This window comes from Canis lupus, chromosome 33 (genome assembly GCF_048164855.1).
Source record: "Canis lupus baileyi chromosome 33, mCanLup2.hap1, whole genome shotgun sequence".
NCBI lineage: Eukaryota > Metazoa > Chordata > Mammalia > Carnivora > Canidae > Canis > Canis lupus.
Window position 1 is genome coordinate 24273630 of NC_132870.1, and position 19725 is coordinate 24293354.

At 34.3% G+C, this 19725-nt stretch overlaps 1 protein-coding gene across 15 annotated transcripts in view; it reads right to left on the reverse strand.

Annotated features, from left to right (window-relative positions):
- Positions 1 to 1628: 1628 nt before the first annotated feature.
- Positions 1629 to 19725, reverse strand: part of UBE2D3 (ubiquitin conjugating enzyme E2 D3) — a 30998-nt gene continuing 12901 nt past the window's right edge. For 8 of the 15 annotated variants that reach the window (XM_072810495.1, XM_072810484.1, XM_072810483.1 and 5 more), the window contains 7 exons: positions 16166 to 16229; positions 16048 to 16079; positions 8523 to 8600; positions 7081 to 7186; positions 5139 to 5232; positions 4658 to 4707; positions 1629 to 3113 (listed from right to left, as the gene is read on the reverse strand). In XM_072810495.1, coding sequence (XP_072666596.1) covers positions 4659 to 4707; positions 5139 to 5232; positions 7081 to 7186; positions 8523 to 8600; positions 16048 to 16079; position 16166 — 360 coding nt within the window. In that variant the 5' untranslated portion in view covers positions 16167 to 16229 and the 3' untranslated portion in view covers positions 1629 to 3113; position 4658. Of the gene's footprint in view, positions 3114 to 4657; positions 4708 to 5138; positions 5233 to 7080; positions 7187 to 8522; positions 8601 to 16047; positions 16100 to 16165; positions 16230 to 19725 lie in introns of all 15 variants that reach the window. The other 7 variants (XM_072810491.1, XM_072810490.1, XM_072810494.1 and 4 more) reach the window with 2 other exon arrangements.

Consider the following 19725-nt stretch of genomic DNA (forward strand, 5'->3'; position numbering starts at 1 on the left):
TTTCATGTTAGCTGGAATTACTGAGACCAAAGTGTCTTTAAACACAGACTTTAATGGTAACAATTCCTTTAAGCTCAATTAACCTTAGCTATTACAAGTGTTATGCAGATGTCACTATTAAGACAATATTTAGTGACTTGTACTGGTTTCCTCATAAAAGACAAATTCACTTAAAAGTGTAATCAACAATCATTTTAACAGTTTTGTTATGCCAACACAAAACACGGCTAATTTGAGTCACCTCCAAAATCACTAACACAGCATGATCAGTAACTGAAGCATATCTTAACTAAGCCATTAAAAAATAAAAGTGAGTGTTTCACTACCCCTGAGACCACTAGTTAGCTGTGGTTCATACTTTAAAAAATTGTGAGTACACCCACACAAGAAAGCAAACTAACAAGCTTTTAAAAAAAATCTAGTATCACATTGCAAACTTGCCCAGGAAAAATTAGTTAAAATATAATGTACTATTAACAGGTCAGCTGGACTATAATTCTTAGATCGAAACTCAGTATTAAAAATGACTTTATGCATTAAAAGATATATTTAAGAACCAAAATCAATTTTTAATCTTTTAATATGCATCCAGCCCTACACATGGCACTAGTAATGTATATATGGGGGGAAAGGGCAAATTCTTGGATTCTTTTGAAGGTTTCATTGGAGATGATCTCAAGTCCAGTGTCCATACATTCAAAAATGTTGGTTTTCCAGGTACTTTACTGTTCTCTTAAACCTGGAGAAGCCTTTATGGCTTATTCCCTTAAGTGACATAAGAAATGTAGAAAGCATCAAATCAAAGATACAGAGACTGGACACATCTAGTAATTATTATGACAATCAATGGTTTAAGTATTCATAGAGATGACTTAAAAGTTGTCTATGGCTAAAAAAAAAAAAATCAACTTGAAAGTCAATTAGGAATTCAGAAGCTGACAAACTGTTTATTCACGGCTGGCTTTCAAAGATAGGCCTACTAAAGCTATTATTTTGAGTATAGAATCAGAAGTAATTATTTTGAAAATAAAGCAAAAGAACAGTATTTCTTACCTTAAGATTACTAATTTCTCATTTGTAATTTGAATCCAAAATAGCTTTAACAGTATGATGTCTACCTTTAAAGAGTAGTTTTTTAAGTAAAAGAGGAAATGAAAAAAATTCACTCATTGGAAAATTGTATAGCTGGGTTGATATTTCTCAATGAAATGCTTAAATTACAGAATTAACAAAGTCAGAACATCTTCGGAAGGCATGCATTTCACTTGCAGTTTAGAGAAAAACCTTAAGTCAATAAACCATGTCCGAACTACGTATTAAAATGTTTATAAAAAAAAAAAATCAAGCTTTAACATTTATTTTATATCTAGCTTTCCACATCTGTGTGCAGACAAGGAGTAAGATTGCACGTTAAGTGTAATAAGCAGTGCAAAATGTGTAAGTGGAGAAAAGTCACAGATGTGCTAGAAATCAAATACAAGATTTTAAGAAAGCAATGGACAAATCAAAAGAACTAGAAAAAAAAGAAGTAAAACTAACAGGATCAGGAAGGGTGAAGAATGATAATGCCCTTGTTACTACAGAAGTTAAATTAGTGGCACAGATAGCACTTATCAAACAAAAAATAATCCAATAGCATTAACTTTTATTCATTCATGTTAAGTAACCTGAAATGATATCTGTTGCATTTAAATGCTCATTAATGTAAATGGCTGAACAAATCCATTTCAATGGATATTCAATATCCCACATAGGTAAGTCACTTCAACACAGCCTCATGACAACTCCCACACCAAAACAGTACTTTATTTTTTGAATTTTGACTCATTATTACTCCCATGTTATGGTTTTCTCAGCTGTCAAGTGTACAAGGTGAAGAAAGAATTTAATAAGATGGGGGGTTGCACCTGGTAAATAAATTTCTTAAACTCCATATACATGTTTCAAAGCTGCTGGGTCCCAAGTCCATCTATGAACTCCAGGGCTGCAGTATCATGTGCAGCATACTAAAAGCTACACTATCCGAATAGCTTATTAATTCTGCATAAATCAGGTCAATCAATGTGTCAACCTGTAACAGACTGTGCACTTTTAACTGAACATGGCAAAATATTCACTCTTTTGAACTTTACATCATCATTTGATGTCAAACAATGAAGCAAATCCCAACAGTATATACAAAAACAGCTTTGCATTTACAAAAGATTGTTTCCCATACTGATTAATTCAGGCAGCTAACTCATTGGTTTATGCAACTTTATTGAAGAAAAATAAATCAATTACTAGCAGAGCTATTAGTTGATCACTCATCCATTGACAACTTTGCATCATTTATTCAGTGCTATATTAAACAGTGTATTGGAAGATAGATTAACTAATAGCTCCAAGCCTCCTAACAATTTAAATGAGAATTACAAAATGTTTGAGACCCTATTTTGGAATACAAAGGGTGTTTGACTTCCAATTTCCATTCTCTGTAGAACAAGAACAGGTCATTCCTTTATTGACATGCATAAAATACATCACATTTTCTGTTCTGCTGATGCTATAAATTCAATACCAATTCTCCAGCCACATCAGTTATGAGCATAAAGTATATCATGTAACCTCAAATCTCTAACAGTGGAAGGCTTAAAAAAAAAAAAATCTGGATGCTAGAATAATGCTGCTTCCTTTGATGTGACAACTGAGCATCCATCTCCCTCCCCCTCAGATGATTTCTTCAGCATGTTAGAGCAGTGAGGAATGGTTTTAGTCTCATAACCAAGTTAGAGTGAAGACATTGGCCACATAATACACATGCTCCATTTTTAAAAAAATTCTGAATCTTGGGCAACTGTTCTCTTGTAACTACTTTACAGTTTCTAAAAGCAGTTATTGTCCAAAGCTGGAAGAACTTAAGTCTTCTCAGATGAGCATGTGAATGAATGGAGGGAGGTAAACAAAAAATAAAATTAAAAAAGATGAGGTCTGATAGGGGAGCAGCCGGATAAGAAAATCAAAAAAGGAACAGTAATTTAAAGTTTATTCCAGCTATAATGCAGGTTATTCTGACTTTAAGGTAGCATCACATGGCATACTTCTGAGTCCATTCCCGAGATATTCTGTTGTACCTGTAAATAAAGAAGATGTTATTTAAAAAGTCAAAGAATTCTTAATACTTAAAAATATTTCAATTTTACCTCCAGACTCATCATGGAGTCATCTCTCATGGTTATGATTAGAATTAAGCCAACAGGGAGAAAAAGCATTGGTATTCAAAGCAATGTGGGAAATGGAAATCTTAATGCTTCCAATGCAATGTTCTAATACACTGAAAGTTTAAGTATTAATAAACACAATCAAGTGGCACTGAGATTGGGGAGACTAACAAAAATTAGATCCTTTCTCTCCCCTACCACTGAGTTAAATGTTCTATTAGAGATTCTCTAATTAGTATCATTCTAACAAATTTTAACATTAAAAAAATTATTTTACAGTTCATCATGGATTTATGTCAGAATAGCACACACATTCTGTAACCTATAGAAATTTCCACCAAAGCTGGAACTAAACAATTTAATCTGAATCCTAGACCTTGAGAAATTACTAGCCTTGCGTAATACCAGGAAATACCTCTGAGATTTAAGCACAGGTAGAAGATTAGACACTGGGGAGGATGAAAAAAAGGAAATTTCAAGAGGGATGTGGGTGTGACTGGTATGTATGTGTTAATTATAACACTTATGTGTTACTTTTAGAAAGGGTGGTTACTGGAACAAGCCTCACTTGAGACCTGATGAACGGGAATCTCTACTAGGAGTATAACATGGGGGCATCTGTTTAGAAAGATCAACAGATAATTCACACATAAGCAAGGTTATTTATTACTGAGGAACATCACTAATATTGAGAAAGACTATCATTTTCTTCCTGTATTATATCCATGACATAGGCTACTTACCAAACAAAAAATATAGTGATAACTTTAAGAAATGAATATACATCAAAGGGCAGCGGAAGAGAACTTTTAGATTTGTATTTCCAGTTTAAACTTTCTAAAACATTAACTAGCTTCATTTCAAACCAAGAACCAACCATGGTTCGACCACATTTCTAAACTTTGGCATACAGTTCTCTCTACCATTCATGGTTACCTCATTTAAGGACACCCTCTCAAAAAGCCAGCACTTTAAAACAAAGGTTTCATTTAGCATACAGAGAGCCACAAAATATAGCTGGTATTAATGCATGCTTGTCAGTAATCAACATTTAGTTTAGATGCTGAGAGGCTTTATTAAATGTGTTTTTCCCTTACATTATTATTTCTTGGCCAAATCTGAACTAAATCACATTCCATATAGTACTGGTATAAAGGTTAAAACATAACAAATTTAAAATGTAATACCATTGTAATTTGAGAAAGATACTACTTATTAAACTTTAATTTCTTACTAGTGCTATATTTAACTGTTTTGCCATGCAAAAATACTCAAGAGCAATAATGACTACTTGGTATACTTTCACGCTAAACAGAGATCAAGCAGTTAAATGTACAGTTTTCAAAAAACTGTCCCATGTTACCTTTTTGTTAGTTAATACAGTGCCTTAAAGCATGCAGCACTCAAGTGCTGGCAGTACCATGAATAAGCGCACCATAGAGTGCAGATCCTCTTACCCTACAACATAGCGTATTTCTCTGTCCACTCTCTTGCTAACCTATTGTACCTAATTGAACAAGTACACTTAGCATTAATTATAACATACAACAAAGTTATAATGGTTGAAGTCGTACATAAAGATAATTCAAATATTTGAGAAATTTAGACCAAATTTTTATAGCAGTACCAGTATTTATTTCACAAACATAACTGGAGTAAAGAAAACTTTGCTTTCTTCCCAAAAACTTGTAAGTGACAAAGCCCTGAACATGTTAGAAAAATAAAATTTTAGAGGGGCTATTCACTGTCACATAAACGAAAACTTATTTTTTTAAAAATCCCATTTCAAAAAGTATCTTTCTGTACATCTTAACTATTATCTTACCAGAAATAAATCCTCAAATCTTCTTGGCATTGCCACAACTTACAACAGAGTGTAAGCCTAGCTCATTAAGAAAAACCACACTCTTTATGTTCCTTAAACTACTACATACTTACTTATCTCTGTCTGTTTTATAGATCCGTGCAATCTCTGGCACTAGGGGGTCATCTGGGTTTGGATCACATAGCAGTGAACAAATGGATAAAAGAACTGCAAAATAAAAAATATAAATAAATAAATAAAATAAAAGCCTGTTACCCAGCCAGCATTGGGCATTTAGATAAATAAAAATGTATCTAAAAACATCTATTAAAAGCCTCAACCCTCAAAAGATTTTTTATTAGTTTATAACTTAATGTCAATGGGACAAAGCTCTGTAGAGATTTGCTCACAGAAGACAAACTCCTGATAAGTAAGGAATGCTAGAAATAGAGCTTTGTTGGATCTAGTACTGACCACCTATAAAAAACAAACTCAGGAGTTCTGACATTTTCAAATGATGCTCTATTAGTTTATCCTTTTTAAAAAGTGGTATTAGAATTTAAGTAACTGGAGTTTCTTGGTACTTTGAGAGGAGGAAAAATCTAGCAAAGAATATGCAGGCAACATTAATGCAATATTATTTTCAGATGTTAGGCCTGATGAAAAATCCACTCTCAGGGAGCTTGGCTATGACTACTGATCTTGGGAGTTGTGTGTGCAAATCCCATGTTGGGAGTAGCAATTACTTAAATAAAGATGTATTTAAAAATTCATTCTCTGCCCTGCTCTCCAGAGTTACACAAAAATTCCAACTGCTCCACTGTTTTGTCTCCTTGAATTTATAAAATAACAGTATTAGTTAAATGAATGCTGAGATCCATCTCTATTACTAATTGAGCCTTCTCAACTCTAGTTCTTAGTCTGACCTGTTTAATATATAAACTTGGAAGATACCAAGCATTCCAGAGCATGTATCTAATTCATTTTGTATGCCTGTTATGTGCCACACACTGCAAAAGTGTTAACAAAGACTGGTCATGAAAATCTTCAAAGATAACAGTACCATATAAAATAGTAGTAACATAATATATTACAGCAAATATAATTTTAAACCCAAAGGCAGGAGGGCACACATATAAAATGCAACCCATATTTAACAGAAACCTAGTGCTGAGCTGTATTCCCAACAATCATAAACTTGGAATCTAGTATTAAGATATTCTTGATCCTGTATTTGTAGAGTATCTGTAATGTATCTGGTGTTAAGAGAGCTTGAGTTGCAAGGGAAATAGAATGTATCCCAAGAAGGTGAAAAATATCTAAAATTATGTCACGCTTGAAATTACAGCACCATACACCAAAACGGATTTTTCTTCTCCAGAAGACTTCAGATTCGTTTTACAAATACGTGAAACACTAGTCTGTTTTTTTTTGTTGTTGTTTTTTTAGCAACATTAAAAAAAACTCATTTTTTTGTTTGAATGCTAAGTCAACAACAAAAATCAAAATTTACGGGAAGGCAGACTTCCTTCAACTATGCAGTTTTGTGGTAGGGGATTATTTTTGGGGGGTGGGGTGGGGAAAAAGTAACACCACCATAGTCCTTCAAACCGGAGAAAGAACTCTATCTGGGATATTCTATCTGGGATATTCATGTGGAGACTGGACAACCTATTAGAGTGGTCACATAACAGGCCCTTATTAAAAAATACTGTAATAAACACACAAGAAAGCAAAATCAGAATATTCCTAGAATGGAAACCAAGATTTAAAAGCTCTATTAACTTTGCATATACCATTTTATAAAACGCAGCCAGTGAGATGTGAGTGGCCTAGGATTGGAAACTACTACTGAAATCTATTCAAGAAACTTTATTATTTGCAAATAATGCCTATATCCCATTTTGAATTTTAATGTTTCCCCCATCTTTAATCAATATGGCTGAAAGAGCAAAAATAATTTTTTTCTTCTCTACCTCTTACCAAAATGTTGGTATATGGAGGTTAAGTAGGCCCCAAAATAAAACTCCATTAAAAAATGAGAGCAGCTCAAGACTTTCTCTAAAAGTATTTTACCTTTAGAAATAGTTAAAGCAGGAGACCACTGTGATCTTAGAATATCGAGACAAATGCTGCCATTACTGTTAATATTTGGATGATAAATTCTTGTTGTAAATGCAACCTAAAATAAATTAAAAAAAAAAAAAAAAAAAAAAAAGCTTTTAGGTATTTTTCCAAAGTAAAAATAAAAGCATCCTAATCTGAAATAGAAGACTTTTAAAGCAAGGCTTAAAATACTGTCACACAAACACAAAATCAAAAGGCTGAAACCTATTTGTACACAAAAAGACTAAAAATTACAGAAAGTGGTTTGTATATTCTGATCAAGATATTTCAGGGGCTCCCTTTAATTAAAATAGAAAATATAACTTTGAAGCAAAAATTTTATTATCATGATATGGTGGGATATTCTGAAGGTTAACTTTGGCTTTACCATGTAATAATGTCAAAAAGAACACCATGAAAGGTAGTCAACATTAAAAAATAAAGGAACTTCAGAATGTAAACCAAACTTACAGATCAACGTATTTAGGGTATCAAGTTACAAAGTTATGTGTGTTAGTCTGCATTTCCACTGTACATAAAATACAAATGTGAATGATCACCAAAAGTGTTTCACTTAAAGTAGCCGTTATACTGCACCTATAACAGGACTGCAAAAATGGCTGAAGTGCCAATGTTTTTTTTTTAAAAAAGATTGATTGATTGATTGATTCATTCATTCATTCATTCATGACAGACACAGAAAGAATGAGAAGCAGAGACACAGGCAGAGGGAGAAGCAGGCTCCATGCAGGGAGCCCAACACGTGGGAATGGGTCTCCAGGATCATGCCCTGGGCCGAAGGCAGCGCTAAATCCCTGGGCCACTGGAGCTGCCCCAATGTTGTTTTTCTGTTGTTATTCATATAGGTTGGATTTGTTAATTGCTCTGGACAGTCAAGGACCATATGCTTTTAATAACTGTAAACCAGTCCCCTCCATGCATTAAACTCTAAGTTTTGTTACATTTATTGTTATATATGCAAACATAAACCCCTGAAAAATAACCCATCTAAACCCCAACAAACAGCATAGACTGCAGCAATATTGGCAAATACACACGTAACTAAATACCTGAAGCCTACTATTGCAAAGGTTAAGAAAAATCTATATGAGCATAACAGGAAAAACATTTTTTTTTCCCCACATAATGTATCACAACCTTGCATCAATGAGGGATAAGTCTGTTCTTATCTGGATTTACAAAGTTCAAATCCAGGTCTAACTGCTCTCTTAACTAGAGGTTAAAAGTCAGCATTCTGTATTGGTGACTCAATACACATATTTTTAACTTAATTATTCTTATTCACTACAGATACCCCAATTTAGCATTAATTATGTAGAACCTTGATTTCTAACTATACTCCTTTGAAATAAAGCACACATCTATACTAATGGATTTTGGTGAATACTTGCCTTAGGTGGTTTGAAGGGGTAGTCTGTAGGAAAATGAATTGTCAAAAAGAATACACCGCCTTGATATGGGCTGTCATTCTGTGAAAAGAAAAATTTGCTTAACTCTGATTTAAAATATCACTGCGAAATAACCCATGTAACATTTCTATTTCCTAAGCATTTCTCGAACATGAACCAAAATTACCTGTTTATACTGCAATAAAGAGTATAAATTATTCCACAGTTCAGTTCGTATTACTAAACTACACAATCAAAATTTACTATAGAACAATGAACCCTTACTTTTACTTAGATCCAATTTTATGTAAGTCATCAAAGAATTGAAAAATTAACCAGAAACTCAAGTGTTCTAGATCTTGATTTTCACAGAGGAAAGTATACTTTGTAATAACGTCTATATATGGCATATCAAACTTGAATTTTAAAATAAGGTCTTATATTTATTTCTTCTGATGATAACCACATACACATATATGGGCTTTGTACTTAAAACACACCCACTCTGATGATCACTTTGGCAAACCAAAATGTTAGCTATTGCAGGTTAACCTTTAACTATCTTCACAGGAGAAGCAAAACAGAAACAAAACAGGTTTTTAACAAAAGTTTAATTCCCAAATAGCTCATCAAAAATTCTCAGTTTTTGAAAGTTTATTTTTTAAATATTGTCTACACACAACATGGGGCTCAAATTCCTGATTCTAAAATTGAGTCACAAGCTTTTCCAACCCAATCAGCCAGGAACTTCTCAAAATTCTCATTTAAAACCATGATTTTGGGATCCCTGGGTGGCGCAGCGGTTTGACGCCTGCCTTTGGCCCGGGGCGCGATCCTGGAGACCCGGGATCGAGTCCCACGTCTGGCTCCCGGTGCATGGAGCCTGCTTCTCCCTCTGCCTGTGTCTCTGCCTCTCTCTCTGTGACTATCATTAATTAAAAAAAAAAAAAAAAAAATTAAAAAAAAAAAAGATTAAAACCATGATTTTTTTTTTTTTTTTTAAAGATCTGAGAGAGAGAGAACAGGAGGGAAGGACAGAGGGAGAGTCTTAAACAGACTCTGCTGAACACGGAACCTGACTTCGGGTTCAATTCCAGGTCCCTGAGGTCACAACCTGAACTGAAACCAAGATTTGGATGCTTAACTGTGTCCCCCAAGGGACCCCCGAAACCATGGAATATTTTTCTTCAAAAGCATACTGAATTTTCCACAACAAATCAATACACAGGATTACTAGATCTGGAAAACAACATATAACATTTTCTCTTCCACTTCAACAGAAAAATAGAAATTTTCAGGCTATAGCACCACTCTTCCTCCTTTGTTGATTATAATTGGAGTATGAAGAACTCTCTTAAATATCACACAAAGTTAGTATGAAGTAGCATTTGGAAAACACTACTTGCTAGAATCTTACATTTTACCAGGAAAAAGACAGAATTGTGTTCCCATTTTACGGATAAATAAAAATGGGACTTGAAGGAAAAACTTAGGTGGTAGAAGACAGAACCAAGATTGAAACCAGGGCTTTTAAAAACATTTTTTTAAAAAAGAGTTTGAGAGAAAGAGACAGCACACAGAGGAGGAAGGGGCAGAAGGAGAGGGAGAGGGAGAGGGAGAAGCAGACTCCCTGCCAAGCAGGGAGCCCGTTGCAGGGCTCAGTCACAGAACCCTGGGATCATGAACTGAGTCCAAGGCAGATGCTTAACCAACTAAGCCACCCAAGTGCCCCCAAATCCAGGTCTTATAAAGATCACTGGTCAACATGGATTAGAGAGTGATGACAAAGGACAGTGACCTTGTCAAAAACTTTCACCTTAAAGTTGAAGAAAATATGAAAACTGCCTATGGATATGCAAAGAAGCCACCTGACAAGGTCTTTGAAAATGTATAGTAACTGAGTTATTACCAACATCCATTTCTCTACATTCAAGAGAGTATGTGTGTAGTGCTAACATGAGCCTTTGACAATGCCCATTCTGGTATCAGCCAAGTAAAAATGTTTTCAGATCTGAAACTTTAAAATATAGCTCATTTAATTCCCAGCCCTTTGTAAAATAGTTTAATAACAGTTGAATTAATCTAACTTCATTCTATAGACCAGGCACATATAAAGGATATAGAGAACAATTTATCTTGATGGGATAATTAACATTCTGGTAAAGAGACATGAAATAAAATGTTGCAAGTAAGAAAAATGAACAGGAGATACCTGCAACTTGAAGGAAAAATGTCAATTTACTGATAAAGTTCAAAGAAACATTCAACTAGTATAATCTGAGTCCTTTTTACTCCAAAGCTCTTTCTTTTCCTATTGTCTAAAAACTTTAATTCAAAAAACAACACTGAAAAGTAGGATATTAAAAGTACAGAAAAAAACAAAGCACAGAATATGATCTAAATTTATTAGATTAGCATTATCTTTGTTAACAGCTACATTGACTAGCAATAGATGCTTCAAATGGCATATGCTTTTACAAAATAAACTAATATGGAAAATGTACAATGTACAATAAACAAGTTTAGGGTAATTTTAAAGTGAAAGTTTTTATAAAACCAAATCATGAAGTTCTAAGTTTACATTCCAAGTTTCATATAATCGCAAGTGCTGTATTGGACGGCTTCTGAATAAAGGCAATCTAATGGTAAGATTTAGTTTTTATTTTTTTTTAAAGATTTATTCATTTGACAGAGCAAGAGAGCACAGGCAGGAAGAGAAGCAGAATTCTCACTGAACATGGAGCCCAACGTGGGGTTCGATCCCAGGATTCTGGGATCATGACTTGAGCTGAAGGCATGTGCATAGGACTAAGCCACCCAAGCACCAGGCCCCTAATGCTAAGATTTAGGGAAAGTCAAATTTCCTTTTTTTTTTTTTTTAAAGATTTTATTTATTTATTCATTCATGAGAGAGAGAGAGAGAGAGAGGGAGAAAGCAGGCTCCACTCCATGCAGGGGGCCTAATGTGGGACTCAATCCCAGGACTCCAGGATCACGCCCTGGACCGAAGGCAAGTGGTCAACCGCTGAGCCACCCAGTTGTCTTGCCAAATTTCATTTGTTCAAAAAAAGAACATACAGAAGGAACAATTCAACCCTACATTCTTTCAACTCAGAGGAAAAGCTGGTAAAAATCACAAAATCCTGAGGTAACCGAACTATTATATCTAAAAATTGAGGCTCTGTATCAAATTTACTATAAATTGAAAGCAGAACTCTGGTGGCTCAGTGATTTAGCACTGCCTTCGGCCCAGGGCATGATCCTGCAGACCCAGGATCAAGTTCCACGTCGGGCTCCCTACGTGGAGCTTGCTTCTCCATCTGTGTCTCTCTGCCTCTCCTGAATAAATAAAAAATCTTAAAAAAAAAAAAAAAATTGAAAGCAAACAAAATAAAGCAAAAAGGAATACTTTGATCAGTCAGTTGACCCAAATCTTAGAAATCCAGAATTTTATTAGATCTCTTCTTTAGAAACCTTCTACACCCTGGTTTTAACTCCCATCAATCCAAAGTCACTCCTTCTCAGTGTCTGTACTCCTCCCCCAGGGCAACCATTAAGTTGCCCAGATCCATCTTCTGCTTTTATCTCCTGACCCATACTTATTTTGGCAACTCTTTAATTTTTCTTTAGTATAGTTATTAGTTCCAAGACATATATATTCAAATGCCTATAAATATTTATTTCTGGATGTTTCCTGTGTCCAAAACACAAACCACAAACTCTTCATTAATCAAAGTAGTTATTAATCTTAAAGACCCTTAAAGTTTCTTGAACTAGCTAGCTTCCTTCCTCTCCTTTATGCCCACTGCCACTACTCTGCGTTCAAGATCTTACCAGTTTTTGTTTATAATTACGGCAATGTCTTACTTCTGGTATTCCTTCCTTCACTCTTTCTCTTCTCATTTATCCCCTGCCCCAATGCTGAAATTATCGTAAAATACAAGTTACACCCCTGCTTGAAATCTAGTACAGCTTTCAAGATAAACTGCAAACTCCTAAGGACACAAGGTGCTTTATGATCTCTTTCCCACTAAATACAGTTGGTCTCATCTTCCACCTCGTCTCCTGTATATGTTCTCTTTACTGCACTTAAAATATTTCACACCTCTTTTTTCTATTATTTCTTTCTTCTAACTTGAAATATTCTTATCTGCATCCTTATCTTCTTCATCTCTAGGACCCTACCTATACTGTAGGATCCATCTCAAGCTTACATGTCCTTAAAAAAGATAATACTGCCTTTCCTTTAGTTCAAAATCCTGTTGTCCTTCTTTTATACCTTTCCGTGCACAGTTATACTATTCAACATGCTTGTAACTTATTTACTTTTATTTCCCTCTTCCTCTAGACTACAAAGTTCCTTAAAAAGGGAAGAGTTTGGGATCCCTGGGTGGCGCAGCAGTTTACCGCCTGCCTTTGGCCCAGGGTGCGATCCTGGAGACCCGGGATCGGATCCCACGTCAGGCTCCCAGTGCACGGAGCCTGCTTCTCTCTCTGCCTGTATCTCTGCCTCTCTCTGTCTCTCTCTCTCTCTCTGTGTGACTATCATAAATAAATAAAAATTAAAAAAAAAAAATAAGGGAAGAGTTTTCACGGATCATTAGCCTTTATAGGAACTGACAATACATTTAAAATTAGTTGAAAAAATAACCCTTATGGACCAATAAGACAATACCTATGAACCAGTTAGTTGACTTCAGATGGTTTTTGCAGCTGATTCTGCTCAGACCAAGGCCTAAGGTTACATTGTATTACCCTCAAAATGGTACTTTCTACTATGGCTGTATCATAGTATCAGTGTGGTTCTCCTAATAATTTCAAAATATTTTCCTGCTAGCTCCATCTCCAACTGAAGAAAAATCAAGTGTATAAATATCAGGTAAGGAGTTAATTTCTAATTGCATCGTTAATGGGAACTGCCCTTAATACAAAAAAACAAAATCATAAAAACCAAAGCTTAAAAACCATATAACCAGCAATGCTATCAATTCCTTCAAAGGTTTAGTTTAGTATTTGTGCTTCCAAAGTATCCTACCTTCAGAAAGAATAAGTCAGTTCAAATAGTTATTAGAAAGAAGCATTTCTGCCTCATAAACTTAATGATTAAGAATATTTCCAGACTACAGTACACTAAATTCAATAGTTAACTCTGTATTAAAACAAATTAGATGCTCCATTTCTTAGTCAGGAACCTTTACTTATGTGGCACTACCAATCACTTTTACTGACCTAGAAGAAGTACTCCAAAGCAAAAGTACGTTTGTAACCATTTATTCTTTCAGCAAATGTGCAAATATATGTGTTGTTATACCACCAATGGCCCTATGTTTTAGCTCATTTATCTGCATGTCACTTACTAACAAAATAAAGCAATTATTTATCTAATTGAACTGTGATATTTTATCATAAAAATGCGATCAAAAGCCAAAATAAGAATATGAGGTATTTCATTGATGACTCTATAAGTAAGGGTAATTGTTAACTACTTGCAAGTTCACATCTAAACAGGTGCTTACTTAAATACAGTTTTTGCTTTTGTTAATCAGAATATTTAAGTAGTTCTGATAATCAAGTATTTGTTTTTAAAAGCAGAAAACGGTCATTCACAGTTGCTAAAAAAATTTACAAGGAATAGCTATAATCTGAAATAGGTATAAAACAAGTGAAAAATGTTTTCTGAAAATAAAAGCAAACTAAGTAAACAGTTACAAAAAGGTCAGGATAAGCAATCTCCTTTTTATTCTCAGGAAAATTGCTAGCATAAACTACTTACTTATACTTCACTTTCATTTACTGTAAGTATATTCCTTACCTTTTGAAAAGACAGTTCAAAAAAACCGTGAAGTCTCAAAGTCCAGCAGGAAAACATCACACTGGTTTCAAAGAGTTGGTTTATTATGCCCAATTAGAAATCTTGATTACCAACTCTTTAGTGCTTAACACCGACAACTAATTTTTTATAAATAAGGCCATCTTGAAAGCACCCTCTGGATCGAAGATGAGCTTTTACTTGGTAGAAATACTAAGGTATTTTACTGAGTACTCTGCTTTGAAAATTGGTAATCTATGAGAAAATTCTAAAAACTATAAATCTAAGTGCCTACAGAAACTAGGTAGGCAAAATTAAGTTGATAGGAATACTATGAGACACAGACTCCATATAAAAAAGGGAGGTAGTTGCTACTCCACCCCAAGCCATTATTGCAGTGCAATGAAGGCCTGGTAGAGGTTTTTATGTGAAGACTGCCAACTTTTAGAATGTTCTGGGGACCAAACTGGGTAAAAGCCACACTAACTATGTGCATTTAAAAGAAGTAACAATTTTGCTACCCAATAATAAAAGGAAGCATTTTTAAAGCAAAATAAAATTTACCACAGCTAAATATCACCCCACTCTACCACCATCACCAAGTTTAACTTAACTGGATTCACAATCTCCTTACCTTTAGGTCCTAACATTTCATAATTACTCTAACTCATCCCTGCTATGATTTCCCATAAAATTTCTCCTACTAAGTGCTTCATTCATGTATCACTTACTTCCCACTTTATCACTGTTTTAATTGCCTGTATTTCCCAGTAGATTTTTAAGTTCCCTAAAGAATGAGAGGGATCATATCTATCCTTAATGGCTGACAACACAGTGGGGTAATCACACTAAGATAGAAAAAAAGATTAGTTATCAAAATCTGAACTACGAAATAAATACTTATTGATCCAACTCATTAACTGGCTAACTTTTCCAAGATCATTTCTCCATTTAGAATGATAGACATCCATTATTGACCATTATCTCACCAAGTACATTATTGACACATGTTGAGATTAAACCACCAAAAGGGAAGGGGGCAGATTAAGACATACATATAATTTAGAATAGAAATCCTCAAGTGCCTTCCAAATCAAAAAACATTAAGTATTGTGCAAGATACAGTCTTACCCCAGGTTGTTTTACTGCGTTCTAATTCTGTGAAATTCTTAGATGGTATCCATAATTCTGAATATTCAATTATCCAGCATATACAGTTTCTTATCTACCCAGGATAGAAAGGAATTTTGCTGTATTCAAAATATCACTTTCTACCTAAAAATATTCAAGTTTTGCAAAAAACTAAAGTTCTATAGAGAATCAAGTATCAAAGTAATACAACAAAAACTTAGATTTTCGGCATCAACAAGAATAAGATCTTTGAGTAACACCATGGAAGAGTTAGTAAGTTAATTGGCTCTATAAAAGAAGCTCTGTGACAATGTTTTACAACATTACTATAAAAGAAAACTAGTATAAAGTGAAAAAAACATTTTGATAGGTCAGAAATGTTATATTCTAGAACCTGAAATCAGGGACACACAGCAAATGTTAACAAATGACTAATTCATTAAGTTATTGTGCCTTTCAAAAGCAGTACAACCATGGCAATTCCAAAATGGTACTACAATGTAATAAATGTAAGACACAAGTGAAATACAACTAGGTCAATACTGAATTTTTAATTAAAAGCAAAAAATTTTGATTCTTAATACTTACAGGTCCCATAATTGTGGCTTGCCAATGAAACACTAGGAAACAAACAAAACAACTGTTATCTAAAAATGGACAAGATTGTTTGAAATTAGCTGTTAAAATCAACTTGAGAGTTACTTACTATCATCCCCAACTGGACCTGCAGAACATTGTGCTGGAGGGTCACGGGCCAAATCACTAAGTTCCTAGATCAAAACAGAAAATCATGGGTTATGTAACCATAATAAAAAAAACACAAGCAAGCAGAGGGTCAACTGTTTATTTTCACTCCATCCTTTAAGGAACATACAGAGTTCACATCAATACATTCTAATAAAAGAGAGAAAACCTAAGTAACTATGGTCCAGATCCTGGGACATTAGTAGGCATAGATATAAAAATTTGTTATACCAATAAAAGCTGTCCAAAACAAAAAAACTCTTATCAGATACTTTCATGGCCTAAGAACTTAGACAAGGCAATTTTCAACATTCATGTTGTTTGCTGAACTTTCTGGACATCTCAGAGGCCCTTGTTTTTACTATCTTAAATCCTGTTATTTCTGAACCACACTATGCACAGACCTCACTTTCCACTTGAAAAATCTCTCATGGGGTGAGGTAAGTATCCTTTTTGGTTTGATCTTATTCCTGCAACACAACCATGTCTTTTATACAATGCTCAGTAAAATTACAACTCTGAAAGTGCCTGATGTTTGCTCTTAGTAAAACAGGCAGTTTCCAAAATTACATATTACCTTTTATTTACAAATATATTCTTAGCTCTTCCATGACCTGTACATAATATGGATAATGTAATAAGAACTGTTTCCTTACGTTTTTAAAGATGATGTAACTGCATCTATATATATGCCTATATATAAATCTCTATAGGGATTTACAGAACCATGAGGTAATAGTGGGTTTCTAAGAAAAAGGTGGAAATACAAGATACTGCAGGAAGACAACCAGAGCAAAAACTTGCCTCTACCATATGATTGAAATGCACTTCAGGAAATAGCTAATGTTTTAGGAATGCTCAATCTAGATTCATCCCATTAAGAAACAAACAATGCAGAAGAACTGTCCTGTGGTAATCATTTCACAAAATACATATATCAAAATATTATGTGGTGTATCTAAGCCAAAAAATGTTACAGGTCAATTTTATTTCAATAAAACTGGGGTGTGGAGGGGGGATTGTTCTGATAAACCCTATTAACTTGCATCTGAAACTCATACCATATCTGCTTTTAAGATTATCAAAGCATCCAGAGATACAGGATTCACAACCTTAGGATAATGGAATATCAGATCATTTATGCTGGTCTTTGTAAATATATACCTTCAGATGTTCAACATATTTAAAAAATGGGAGAAAATTTATTCCAATTCACCGTTGATCCTCACCAGTAGGAATTACAGAAACTCTTGACTGAAAGTTAAAAACAACTGCTTAAAAGAAACTATGTATGGTTTTAGCTTAAAAATAAAAGCAGAAATGAACACCTGTGTATCAAATAATTTTGAACCAGTAATTTTTTGGAAACTATACTTCTTTGAAAATAGAAATGTAAAAAAAAAAAAAAAAAGAAAAAAGAAAAAAGAAAAAAGAAATGTACTTGCAACTTGAATTAATCAACTAGCCATTATCAAGCAAATTACTTTGTCATAGATAGACCAGATGAGTTTTCGTATGATATTTATTTACATCTCATAATCAGCCACTTTTGTTATGATGGAAATCTACTTTGAAACCATCTCAAGGTATAAAAATTTTACTGAAGGTAAGAATCAGGTAATCTAAAAGAATTGTAACTAAAATGAACAGAGAATCTCCCATGTCCCAAAGCTTATACAACAAAATTTTTTTTTTTTTTTTTTTTTTACAAATTCTTTTGTTTAACTGGCCAACCAAGAAACGATACCAAAAGCTAACTTATTCAGTCTAATTCCCTCTTTCCTTCAGGAACATAGGGTTCAAAAAAAGGCCTATTTTAAGGTTAAAAACTTACCTGTTTCAAACTATCCCCTCCCTCTTTTTCCAGATATTTACCTCTTAGTTTCTTACAGTGATCTACCCCAAATTATGTTACTTGTTTGAAATGCCCGAGGGGAAAAAAAAAAAAAATCTAGCCGTTATTTTTAAATAAAAACCAATCCAATGATGGTTGATCTAACAAAATAGCCAAGTGACCTTGAAACAACTTCATTATAAATACAACTGCAGGCATCTCTAAAGTTGATCTAGAATACATAATATCCTGTTTGAAAATCACACGTTTTAATTATGAAGAATCTAAGAAATGATTTCTTATAGAAGAAAAGTTTTCAGGCACAGTATTTATAAATCATTAAAACCTTTATGTGCTGGCATTATTACTCCAGAGTGAAGGTCTAATTTCAGCTCTTCCCCCCAATAATTTTAGGATCTTGGTCTCAAATAATTTATAAATGTCTTATTTTCCAAGTTCTCCATGAACAAGACACCTCTGAAGTAATAATCAAAGATCTAAAATTAGGCCAATTACCTTATGTACTAAAATCTACTTTAAATGCAACGTTGAAAAAAAATGACAAGTTATTTTAAGGATCAAAAATAGGTCTTGGGATGTCTGGGTGGTTCAGCGGTTGAGCATCTGCCTTTGGCTCAGGGCGTGATCCTGGAGTTCAAGGATTAAGTCCCACATCCAGCTCCCCAAAGGAAGCCTGCTTCTCCCTCTGCCTCTCTTTCTCATGAATAAGTAAAATCTTTAAAAAACAAAAAACACGTCTTCTGAATCATGTACCAGCATTCACCTTTAACATAACAAGTAATTCTCATGACATTATTATGCTCGTAGCATAAGCAAATGAGATTATAGAGTGACTTAGCGAGGAAAAATATGAGAGAGCATAGTCACAAGTCATCCTAGACACTTCTATATAGGACATTTTGTCTACTCAATAAACCATCTTACTCTTTCATGAAAATGCTTTCCCTTACTCCAAACATGTGATTGTAGTGTTTAGTTAATGGTGGCTGCTAATCACCCATTACTCAGACAGAGGACTAATCGCAGAATTTTGTTCCTTCAGCCTGTAATTAGCTCAAAGGGTTGGAAAGTAACCCTAAACCAGGACCTGACCTAATCAAGTCCACCCATCTCTGCCTGGTTTTTCAAATTGAAGCTGGAACACTTCTTTCTCTAAATCAGAAGCTGTAAAGATGTGACCAAGAGCTGTTGGCAGGCATGTGCCTTGAAATTACATGGTGAATCCAAAGAAAAAGAGACCACATTGGGCAGCAGAGATAATAAGGGCTGACTTGGCATATACACATGCAATTTTAGTCCCTGAGGTTGTAGCTTGCTCTGGGGTTCCTAAAGCTATTTCCTTTGATCGTTAACCACTCCAGTTTCCTTCTAATAAATCCAAAGGGGGGAAAAAAACGGAAGAGTGAAGAGACCCATTCTAAGTAGAGCTACTACTGGCACCCATATAGACTTTATCCCACCTAAAGCACAATGTAATGCTCAAGTCATGTATTTTAAGAAAGAAATCTAAATGAAGCAGTCTTAAAATTAAGCTAGAAGGCGCAGTCATGTGTCTTGTCTAACAACTTTTAATCTAATCAGAAACTAGACGTTAATTTAAATCCATTTCTAAAATGAAAAGTGTAATATCTGCTATTCAAGTTTCACCATCAAAACATTCATTCACA